This window comes from Schistocerca piceifrons, chromosome 8, assembly GCF_021461385.2.
Source record: "Schistocerca piceifrons isolate TAMUIC-IGC-003096 chromosome 8, iqSchPice1.1, whole genome shotgun sequence".
NCBI lineage: Eukaryota > Metazoa > Arthropoda > Insecta > Orthoptera > Acrididae > Schistocerca > Schistocerca piceifrons.
In genome coordinates, this window is record NC_060145.1 from 488,811,883 (window position 1) to 488,824,598 (window position 12,716).

Genomic DNA, 12,716 nt, shown 5'->3' on the forward strand with positions numbered 1-12,716 from the left:
CACATTTACGACTGTCGCCATTCATTTATATCAACGCCAGTCGGCAGCTTATGGTCTTGATTTAATTATCATTTCATTCTAGAGACCTGCATGGTCACCGATGGTATCTGTTCTTTCGGACATTTCTGAAAGGACAGATACCATCTCCATATATTCTCGTAATAGCTCCATATGATGTTGAAGGAACGGTTTTGAGATTTTTAGGTAAAATTTTCTATCTTCGAAACTGTGATGAATAACTAAATGAAATTTGGATGGTATAATTTTAGCAATAACAAAAATAATTATTGTAGTTTATTTAAATTCCTAGGGATTATAAATATCCATAGCGTTCTAGTGGCAGGCTGATTCACTGCCACAGGTGTGTCAGGTGCATCAGCTGCGTTGTAACTAAAGAAAGAGAGAGAAAAAAAACCGAACGAATCTCCCGCAACTACGGGTGCTCAGTACTCCATACTTATTTGCACCTATGATAACACGAAATAACTTGCTACATTACAGTTTGTATTACGTTTTATGTTCGAACACTTGTCTCATGCTTGCAAGATAAAAAGGAAGTATTTCTGGTTAAGCTGATAGACGTCAACGTAATAAACAAGTCTAGGGTAGACACCAAGAAACCAAGCATCTCGATTTCGTGTCTAGTTTGTCTATTCTGTCATAAAAATTTTTTTCACTTCAGCAGAAGTACTCTTGTCACTCCGAAAATTAAGGGCAGAACAATTTGTCGACAATCCTCTATCAGTTACACTGAGCCCAAATAATGAATGCCACACTTTGAACAATGCGCGTAATACAGAATACAAACAGGACTGAATTCCAGAACAACTTACACTACCGAACTAACGTAACAGCTAAATGACAACAGCCCTTTATACTTCGGTTTATTCCCGAACAAGTCTTGGTGAAACAGTAATTATAGGTGGAAACATTAATCGTAGAACCATACGAACAAATCAAAAAGTGAAAAATAATCAGACTTCTCAGTAATGTAACTTTGGCTCCACGAAGGAAATGGTAATTCACTTCAAGGTCATAATGAGGTACAATAGCTGCTGTTCAATAATGATACGCATATTCTTTTACATCGAATACATATGTGACAGAACCTCATGTAAACATATGCTGCACGCCGTTAAGTTCTATGGTCCTATGCTAATAGAGAGTCGTTTTTACCTGCCGTGTAAATATTCACACGTTCGGACAATCAGTCAAAGGACTCATTCTTGCATTACGGGAATAATCGCCGTGATCATGCCAAACAGGTCAATATTAGTGGAGAGATAACGAAGCAAGAAATTCTCTTATGTTGCAAGTTATACGATTTAATGTTAAGACAGAAAGAAATTGTTTCGTTTGTGGTTTACTGCAATGACGCAATTTAACTATTTGGAAACCGAGTGTATGTTTCGGTTAACATACCCTCCATCACACTAGCAGACTGATACGAAAATTTACGGGCAAGGATGACGTATAATAATGTCGTGTGACTAGGGCCTCCCGTCGGGTAGACCGTTCGCCTGGTGCAAGTCTCTCGAGTTGACGCCACTTTGGCGACTTGCTTGTCGATGGGGATGAAATGATGATGATAAGGACAACACAACACCCAGACCGTGAGTGGAGAAAATCTCCGACCCAGCCAGGAATCGAACCCGGGCCCTTTGGATTGACATTCTGACGTGCTGACCACTCAGCTACCAGGGGCGGACAGGGATGAAGTGACTCAGCAAGATTCCAATTAAAAGGAAAATCGACCAAGTCACGAGTCTTCGGGTTTCATGACATTATTTGTTATTTGCGTGTGAGGATTATCCGAACTTTTCCGAACTTCTAAAAGTGTCTTACTTGAGTGTAATTCAGTTAACTGTTTTGATTTCATTATTTACCACAAGAATTCAAAAAAATTGTTCAAATGGCTCTGAGCACTATGGGACTTAACTTCTGAGGTCATCAGTCCCCTAGGACTTAGAACTAATTAAACCTAACTAACCTAAGGACATCACATACATCCATGCCCGAGGCAGGATTCGAACCTGCGACCGTAGCGGTCGCGCGGTTCCAGACTGAAGCGCCTAGAACCGCTCGGCCACACCGGCCGGCTTACCACAAGAATTAAATCGGTCCCATTCTAAAGTTTGCGTAGATTTGGTTAACTGCAATAATGCACTCATTTACTAGACAGAGCTACGCATCATCCTTGTAAGGAAAATAAAAGTAGATATACTTTGTTAGTGTTTAACCCTTGTTACAATTATAGGCACCAACATAGTAGAGGACATTCTTTTATGCATTTGAAGCAGGTACTGTCATACCGCAATAAATAAAAATACGAGATTATTCCAGGAGTGTTGCATATTTTTGGAATTATGCAGTCGTCTGTTGGTAGCCTGAAGATCTTTAGAGCTGGTAGCGGGCGGGTGCGCGCCTGTTCAGAGCTGCTGCCGCCGCTGACCTCTCAGAGCAGTCAGCGGTGAGCCATGCAGTGAGTCTGGCTTCTGATGCGAGACAGGGGACGTAAACGTCGTTACGGCTGTGAGAGGTTAATGTCGCACATGCGAAGAAGAATTACGAGATCTGTCGAATGTAATGAACAGTGTAATGGGTACAGAATATGGATTGAAAATGGTTCAAATGGCTCTAAGCACTATGGGACTTAACATCTGAGGTCATCAGTCCCCTAGAACTTACAACTACTTAAACCTAACTAACCTAAGGACATCACACACATCCATGCCCGAGGCAGGATTCGAACTTGCGACCGTAGCAGCAGCGCGGTTCCGGACTGAAGCGCCTAGAATCGCTCGGCTACATCGGCCGGCAATATGGATTGAGAGTAATTTGAACAAAAATGAAAATAATGAGTAGTAGCAGAAACGAGAAGAGCGAGAAATTTAAAATCAGAATTGGGGATAAAGTAGAATAAGTCAGGGAATTGTGCTAACTAAGCAGCAAATTAACCCATAACGAATGGAGTAAGGATGACATAAAAAGCAGACTAGCACTGGTAAAAAGGACATTCCCGGCCAATTTGAGGAAGAAATTTCCGAAAATGTATGTTTGAAGATTACCATTGTATGGTAGTGAAACATGACTGTAGGGTGTATGGCTCTGAGCACTATGGGACTTAACAGCTGTGGTCATCAGTCCCCTAGAACTTAGAACTACTTAAACTTAAGTAACCTAAGGACATCACACACATCCATGCCCGAGGCAGGATTCGAACCTACGACCGTAGCAGTCGCGCGGTTCCGGACTGCGTGCCTAGAACCGCGAGACCACCGCGGCCGGCATGACTGTGGGAAAACCGGAACAGAAGAGAAGCGAAACATTTGAGATGTGGTGCTGCAGAAGAATGTTAAAATAAGGTGAACTAATAAAGTAAGGAATGAGGAGGTTCTCCTCAGAATTAGCGAGGAAAGGAGTATATCGAAAACACTGACAGGAAGAAGGGGCAGGATGATAGGACATCTGTTAAGAGATGAGGGAATAACTGTGTAGGCTAAAAAGTGTTAGGGAAGATATAGGTTGGAATACATCCAGCAAATAATTTAGGACGCAGGTTGCAATTGCTACTGAAAGATGAAAAGGTTGGCACAGGACAAGAATTCGTCGTGGGCCGCGTTACACCACTCATCTACATCTACATCCACACTCCGCAAGCCACCTGACGGTGTGTGGCGGAGGGTACCTTGAGTACCTCTATCGGTTCTCCCTTCTATTCCAGTCTCGTATTGTTCGTGGAAAGAAGGATTGTCGGTATGCCTCTGTGTGGGCTCTAATCTCTCTGATTTTATCCTCATGGTCTCTTCGCGAGATATACGTAGGAGGGAGCAATATACTGCTTGACTACTCGCTGAAGGTATGTTCTCGAAACTTTAACAAAAGCCCGTACCGAGCTACTGAGCGTCTCTCCTGCAGTCGTCCACTGGAGTTTATCTATCATTTCCGTAACGCTTTCGTGATTACTAAATGATCCTGTAACGAAGCGCGCTGCTCTCCGTTTGATCTTCTCTAAATCTTCTATCAACCCTATCTGGTACGGATCCCACACTGCTGAGCAGTATTCAACCAGTGGACGAACAAGCGTACTGTAACCTACTTCCTTTGTTTTCGGATTGCATTTCCTTAGGATTCTTCCAATGAATCTCAGTCTGGCATCTGCTTTACCGACGATCAACTTTATATTATCATTCCATTTTAAATCACTCCTAATGCGTACTCCCAGATAATTTATGGAATTAACTGCTTCCAGTTGCTGACCTGCTATATTGTGGCTAAATGATAAGGGATCTATCTTTCTATGTATTCGCAGCACATTACACTTGTCTACATTGAGATTCAATTGCCATTCCCTGCACCATGCGTCAATTCGCTGCAGATCCTCCTGCATTTCAGTACAATTTTACATTGTTACAACCTCTCGATACACCACAGCATCATCTGCAAAAAGCCTCAGTGAACTTCCGATGTCATCCACAAGGTCATTTATGTATATTGTGAATAGCAACGGTCCAACGACACTCCCCTGCGGCACACCTGAAATCACTCTTACTTCGGAAGACATGCTGCGTTCTGTTATCTAGGAACTCTTCAATCCAATCACACAATTGGTCTGATAGTCCATATGCTCTTACTTTGTTCATTAAACGACTGTGGGGAACTGTATCGAACGCCTTGCGGCAGACAAGAAACACGGCATCTACCTGGAACCCGTGTCTAAGGCTGATGACTCAAATAAAAACATTGAGAATCTTTAATTGCTGATAATGATGCAGTAGGAGAGAGAGCATTAAATCAAAAGGTATTGTGGTACTCGTTACAGAACACTGAAACTGCTATACATGCAGATCACCAATGTTAAAATGGCATGACTAAGAGGTTATCGATGCTGAAAAATGATTCGCTAAAGATGAGACCGGGAATTGAGAGAGGTAAAATGTAGCAATATCTGTTTCTAAATTACACATCCCAGAGTGTATGCAAATGTTTGCATTTCTTCAGTGTTCAGTCGTAGGAGACAGGCAACAGATATGCATGCAGTCCTCGCGTAAGCCGAAATGAAGAAGAAGGCAGAAAGACATCTTTCATAATTTGCCCCATAAACTTAAGCCGTGGTACATCTCTAGTACTTTTTCCATTCACTTACCTATTATCGCTTGTAGGGGTCCTCACATTTCACAGACAACCAATAATCTGAACTCTGTTTAATGACGGTATTCCGTAAACTCCCCTTGTCACACACTGTTAAGAATTTCTCCGCTTGTTATGTTATCAATAGCTTTTTATGTTTGGGACGCGCTTGTAACAGCATACCTCGAAAGGTTACAGTCACCGTCTTTCCTCTGTCTCCAGGATGCAGGTCTCACAGCCACACACTGCCACACTCGAAACATGCCCTTCCCGATCTATTTTTTTCTCATTTGTTACTTTTGGAGCTAAATATCATCATCCTGTATCGAAGGTACTTTTTTCACTGACAGTTCTGCTTTCTATTTCAAATTTGCTTCTTACAGCTCTCGTGAACTTGTTTCTCAAATAGGTAAACGAGTCACCATGTTGCAGTAGATTGTCATATATATATATATATATATATATATATATATATATATATATATATATATATATATATATACTCTAACACTGGTTAGTCATTCATTGTCACAAATGGCTGGTTCAAATGGCTCTGAGAACTATGGGACTTAACTTCTGAGGTCATCAGTCCCCTAGAACTTAGAACTACTTAAACCTAACCAACCTAAGGACATCACACACATCCATGCCCGAGGCAGGATTTGAAACTGCGACCGTAGCAGTCGCGCGGTTCTGGACTGAAGCGCCTAGAACCGCTCGGCCACCGCGGCCGGACTTTGTCACAAAAAATCTCACTTAGTTCAGATGTATTTATTGTCATCCTATATTCATTCCACATATTTTATCCATTTATTTAAAACGCATCGACGATTTATTCTCTATCAAGTTATACATGTGTGTACAAAGTGCATCCAGTTTTTTCTCGTCTATTATGACATCCTTCTCCTTGTTATAAGGCTGCCATACAAAATATCAGTCTCTGACATTGAGAAATGGTGAAACAAGTTTTGTGTTATATTCTTACTTTCTTCAGAGCTTCAAACACTTTCTGTATATCTGCAACAGCTATGACTGTGGCAGTGCAATTTGTGGAAAATAAATTGACAACTAATTCTAAGGCTAATATTTCTTCCCTGATTCCTCAGCTTTCTGGAAGCCAAATTTGTATTCCGAGAAAGTGGCACAATTGTTTGAAGACGTTGTATGTCATTATTTTATGATACATTCGCAACTGGGTAAATTATTCGTTAGTTTAGCTTTTGTAACAGTTCTGACACTAAATGTAACTGGGTTTTCTCTTTTGATGCTAGTCAATTGTCAGGATGAGCATAACTGCAATGGGCATTTAACTCTAAAGCATCATGTCGGGGTTAAAATACTAAAATTTTTCTCTCTTAACAACATATGGGCAGGTTGGGTTCTTCCTTGGTTCGGGTATGAGGTAAAATGAAACAGCATTTTTACATAAGATAACTTTTATTGAAGATTTGTACAACTATTTCCTTACTCGGTGTTCTGGCTTGGAGAACGGCACTGTGTCGTTTGCGAAGCCTTCTGCTGCGGCAGCGGCGGCGTCTGATTACGCGTGGCCGCGTGTATCTCGTGTCGCCGTCTCGCCCAGTTGACTGGAGACGCGCATCGTGCTGTGGTCCATTTAATTATTCAGAACGAGGTCGTGAATCGCATGGTGATACCTCGGATGTGGCGTCCCAGTGTTTCTCTTCTCCAAGCGGCCGCGTGTGTTGTGCGTCGGTCAGCGGAGCGGCGCGGCAGGGGAAGGTCAGTGTCCCGGACTCGAACAATGAACTCCCACTTGCCAGTCTTCGGCTGTCAGATCTTCATCCAGCTCACAGGTGACTGCTGATGTGAGGCCATCTCCTTCCCGTCCTCACGAGTCACCCAGGTACGTAAAAATCAGACTTCAAATACCTTTTAACTTCTGTCTTCTGGCGCCGAGGCTGCTGCTTTCTATTCCATTACAGCGGCGGACATGGGGCGTCTGTGTATGATGTAGTCGCTTCTTGCATGGCGGTCTTCAGCACTGAAACTGACTGAAAACTACTGCTACTATCTTCTCTTCTTGTCGGGCCCACTGCGTCTCGCGTACTTATTCACTTCAGTTCACTGGAGGTGAACGACTTCACGGTCATGGCTCTTCTGTCACGTTGAAAAGCTTCTCGAAGGATCTTCTTAACGTCGGTAATTGGCTCTTCGAATGTAGGCGAGGGCCTTTGATCACATGTGACAATTGGGGAACACGTGAGCCATTCGGGCGATGCCCTGATGGATGAATCGACAGTTTCCGCTTCTCTCATGAACGTGCTATGCTGACTTGCAAGCGCCGTCCGTTGCCACTGCTGTTTTGTCCGCTGTTTCCCAGTGTGTAATTCTTCTAAACAAAACTAAGTTCTTCATTTATTTTCTAATTTATTTACCTATCTTAAGTACCACTCAACATTCCTCCACCCTTTGGAGAAATTCGCCCTCGAATTTACCACTCAACAGTCCTCCACTCTTCACACAGCAAAAGCACTAACACAAGCAATGAAAACTCTCAACTTAGAAGATTACACACGCTTCACATTAAGTATGTTGAAAATACTTTATCACTACTAAAGCACTGTACGCTCATGAATCACATAGTTCACACATAAATCGTTATAATAAGTGTAACAAATCTTGATGACAATGAATAACAAAAATACGTTTTTCACTTAGAAAATTACATAGCAACACCTGTTTAATCTACCCTATATTAATGCAAGAATATCTATTCTGCAGTATTGTTTATTTTAACATGAGACTGTTTAGTAAAGACTGAAGTACAATAAACAAAATTAATACGCTAATGCTCAAAAGTAACCACTGAAGTACACCAGTTAAGAGTGTGGTATCCAGTTCATTGGGATTTGATGAAGTGATATATTATTATTTGGCTTATTTTTTCGTCTTAAATAAAAGAAAACTGTACAAAGCAGGAACACCAACACAAAGCTTCCAGATATACCCATTCCTAATATTATAATTTTAGTTTTGTGTTCACTTTTAATTTTAAGACATGTTGCATCATAACATTGGCATCAATTTTGCCTTGCTGTGAGTTTATGAACACATCTAATGACTTCAGAAGGGTTCTGTCAAGGGAGTCATTGAGGTAGGGTAGGTTTTGTGTAGCAAATGCTTGCATGGCGTTTTCTGAAAAAAGAGAACAACATGGTTATGGACCTACCAACCTAGTAAAAACAAAAACAAAGAAAAGAAGGAATACATTGTTAACTACAAGATCTACATGTTCCTGCATTCAACTTCTTTTCTTAAAAAATAAACCATTATCATTTATTAATTATTTACATTTGCATGCTATCCACAGTCTACTATAATTCAACTAGGACATTCGCACCCTTGGTCGAAGATTGTATGGTGCCATGTCTGTATGTTGAGCTGGCGTGGCCACTCTTTTTCCTCTTCGGGAACTTCCTCCACCCTTCGGAAAAGCAGACACTATTGTTGAAGGAATTACATCTGGAGCGCCCTTAAAAGGTTTTAAACGACTTGCATGGACAATAATAGTTCGGGTGGGCAGTTGCAGTTTAACGTTGACTGGTGACGTGATCTCAATAATTTGATAAGGACCTCTGTAGTTTGTTACAAATTTCTTCGTGTTTCCTTTCGCAATGTATGGGGTTGACAGCATCACCCACTGAGCGATTTTGTAATTTGGATATTTAGCTTGGGCATTACCTAATCTTTCATGTCGTTCCAAAACCTTTGTATTACATTTTTGAACCTTTTTCCACACATCCTTCATCATTCAACAGAAACCTTTTACTGTTTCTCCGACTTTTCCGTATTTCTGCCTGATTACATCAAAAGGGGACGGCATTTTTCTCCCATAGACCACTTCATAAGGTGACATGCCAATTGCTTCATGCGTTTTGGCGTTGTATACCAACACGATTATTGGTAAATATGTATCCCAATTAGAATGTTGTTCATTAATATAATAACTAAGCATCTTGCCAATTGTCCGATGAACCCTTTCTGTGTGTCCGTTGCACTGAGGGTGTAACGGAGTTGTGCGTAATTTATGTATTTTTTTGTAAGTGGCATAGCTGTTTCATTAATTCAGACATAAAATTATATCCCTGATCTGTGATAATAGCTTCAGGTATGCCAAATTTAAGTATCCAGTTGTCAACTAAATCTTGGGCAACTGTATTTGCTTGCTGATCTGGGAGACTCACCATAGCAGGATAGCGTGAAAAGTGATCTATAATAGTAAGAACATACTATTCCACAGATTTGAAATGGACATGAAGCCTCGGGGAGCCTCTGTAAGGGTATTTTTAAACGAGAAAGTTCAGCTCGTTGTGCGCACGCAATGCAATTGCGAACGTACTGCGCCACATCCTGCTTTCTGGGTTGCCACCAAAATCGCTCTGCTACACGTCTTTCGGTTGTCCGCTTTCCACCGTGTCCTGCAAGGATATGATCGTGGGCCTCTGCCATTATTTCTTGTCTAAGGTGTTGGGGAACAACAATTCGCGGTCCAAGTTTTGTTTTACGGCATAATACACCATCTTCAAAGCAAAATTGTTTTTGAGTTGCATATATTTTTCATTCTGTATCCTCATCTTGTGCCTTTCTCCAGTCCTCAGTATCTCGGCCTGTCCCTTCCAAAAGTGCTATTTTCCGACTTAGGCAATCTGAATTCGTGTGTTTTTTGCCTGGTTTATGGATAACTTCGAAATCCATTTCAGAAAGACATAGGGCCCAACGGGTAAGACGACTAGATGGATCCTTTAATCATAGCAACCAATTTAAAGCAGCATGGTCTGTAATAACCTTGAATTTCCTACCATACAAGTAGCATTTAAAGTATTTGATGCCATAAATAACACTTAACAATTCTTTCTCCGTTGTGGAATAATTTCTTTCTACCATTGTTAGTTGTCTCGAAGCGTAGGCTATGGGGTGTTCCGCGGCATGAATATTCTGACTCAAAACAACTCCTACTAAATGACCACTTGTGTCACAGGATAAAATAAATTCTTTATTATAATCTGGGAAGGCTAATGCTGGACTGTGTGTTAACTTATCTTTAAGGGTTTGAAATGCTGATTCACAATCTTCAGACCAATGAAATTTTGCACCCTTTTTCAATAATTGGGTTAAGGGTCGGGTCATTTTTCAGCAAAATTTTGAACATATTTTCGGTAATACGATGCGAGACCAATGAAACTTTGTACTTCCTTAATGCGTTGTGGTGTTGGGAAATCCTTAACTGCCGAAATTAATCGAGGATCTGTTTTAATTCCTTTTTCACTAATGACATGCCCTAGGTATGTAACCTCTGTCAATGCAAAACTACATTTTTCCATATTTAATGTTAATGTAGCTTTTCTAAGTCTCTGAAATACGTTACACAGATGCACAGCATGTTCATTAATGTCTTTGGAGAATACTATAATATCGTCTAGATATACATAACACTGCTGAGTTTTGAGTCCTCGCAATATTCCATCGAGTAGTCTTTGAAAAGTTGCTGGTGCATTTTTCAAACCGAAAGGCATTCTTTTAAATTGCCAGTGGCCTCCAGGGGTAGAAGATGCTGTTTTATCCTATCTTTCGATGCAACTTCCAACTGATGATATCCGCTACATAAATCAATTGTTGCAAAGTATTTACTGCTACCCAAACTGTCAATGATATCTGTAATGTTTGGAAGAGGATAAACATCTGAGATAGTTTGTTTGTTAAGGTGTCTGTAGTCACAACAAAATCTATATCGTTTTGTACCATCGGGAGACTTCTTTGGAATAATTACAATATTTGAATTATAAGGCTAATCAGAATATTCTATAATTCCATCTTTTAGATGCTGTTCTATAAATTCATTTAGTACTGGCTGTAAGTGACGCGGAACTCTATACGGCTTCCTATAAACTGTGGGGCTATTTCCTGTTGGGATCCAATGCTGTGTGATATCTGTTGCTGGCAGTGGACCTTCTACATTAAATAAATCTTGGAACTCAATAAAGCTGCTTCTATCGTGTCTCTATCCTTTCCTTGCAAATGCTCAATCTTCTGGCGTAATGCGGTTTTATAGGCGTCTGGTTTCTGACCATCATCAATATCTGACCAAATGAAATCTTCTTCTTCAAAAGTACTGACTGTAGCTACTAATATTCCCTTATGCAACTCTTTGTTCTCCACTCCGAAATTGTCAATATGTACTGGAACTTTTCTTTCTCCCTCAACGTCTTGAACGCGTACAACACTTCTACGTACAAAACAATGTGATACATCTAATTCCTTATTTTCCTCTAATGGCTCTATGAGACACACTGTATCTGTAGATACCTCGGGGTCAACGGTCATCCAGAAAAGTTTTCCTGAGCCAAATGATATCTTATCCCGCGAATCAACCTTCAAGGACGTTGCACGCAGTATAGTTGATTTCGCCTTCCGGTTGGGGAAATCTTGCGGCAGCGGGCCCTTTGTAGCGGTGTCACCTAGCTGAAACACTATTCCGCTAAGTTCTACAGTTTTCTGTCTGAGGTCGATTTTAGCGTGATGTTCATTCAGGAAATCCAGTCCTAGGATTGCGTCGTACCCGTCAGTTACCTTTGTTACCACTTCTACATCTTCTTGAAATTGTACACCATGAACATAGAAAATCAATTATGTACATCCTAACGACTTCACTGTACCTCCTCCTACCCCACTCAATCTATACCTTGGAGGGTCATATTTCTTTTCTCCAATGCATTCATTACTCACGTTTGCGCCTGTATCCCCCAGTATCCTTGCCTTTTTATCCTGTATGGCAGCAGATAACCAGCATTCCGCCTTCACATTCGCCTTAATGGCATGAAATTTTATTGGGAACGCCTGGCGGCGGCTCCAGCATTCCCGTTTGAGTTTAATTGCATTATATTTCCAAAAACTTTCTTACACCTGCATTCCTTGTATGTGTGACCTATTCTTTGACAATTAGTGCACTGAGGTTATCTGCAGTTTTTTGCTATATGTCCCTGTCGATCGCACCTAAAACATCGTACTCCTGCTGAAAATACATTTTGCTTCTCCTTTTATCTGGTGGCAATGTCTATTTCTTCGAAAGCCGTCGCCACAGATACAGCTTCCGCTACGTTTTAGGAAACTCTGCCCTGACACGACGGGACGTTTCGGGAGGTAACCCACGTAAAAATGTATCCAGAACTCTATCTTCTGCCTCTTGTAAAATAATATTATTTGCTTCATCGCTAGTTGTCAACTGATAGGTGTTAATATTAACTTTTCTAATCCTATCTACAAAGCTTTCTAACGACTCGTTTTGCCTCTGAGTGATAGTGATTAATTTTTCCCTATAAAATCTGCAGCTGTTCTATTTTTGAAAAGGTTTAAGTAATCCTTTCTTCAATTCCTCAAATGTTGGAGCATTCCGTAATTCTTCGTGGTATAATACGTGTGCTTTAGCCTCTCCTATCAATGTTAACTTTTTCATTTGTAAGAGCTGTTCATCTGACCATGATCCTAACTTTGCAGCTGCTACTAAATCATCAAAAAAGGCTGTCATGTCTTCCCCAGGTTTACCTGAAAAAGGAGTTACCAAGGCTGCT

General features: G+C 40.9%; 1 protein-coding gene across 1 annotated transcript in view; it reads left to right on the forward strand.

Moving 5' to 3' along the window:
- Window positions 1–2,366: 2,366 nt before the first annotated feature.
- LOC124712485 (ankyrin repeat domain-containing protein 65-like) overlaps window positions 2,367–12,716 on the forward strand; it is a 160,470-nt gene continuing 150,120 nt past the window's right edge. Inside the window, exon 1 of the mRNA XM_047242780.1 lies at window positions 2,367–2,470. Coding sequence (XP_047098736.1) covers window positions 2,367–2,470 — 104 coding nt within the window. The remainder of the gene's footprint in view (window positions 2,471–12,716) is intronic.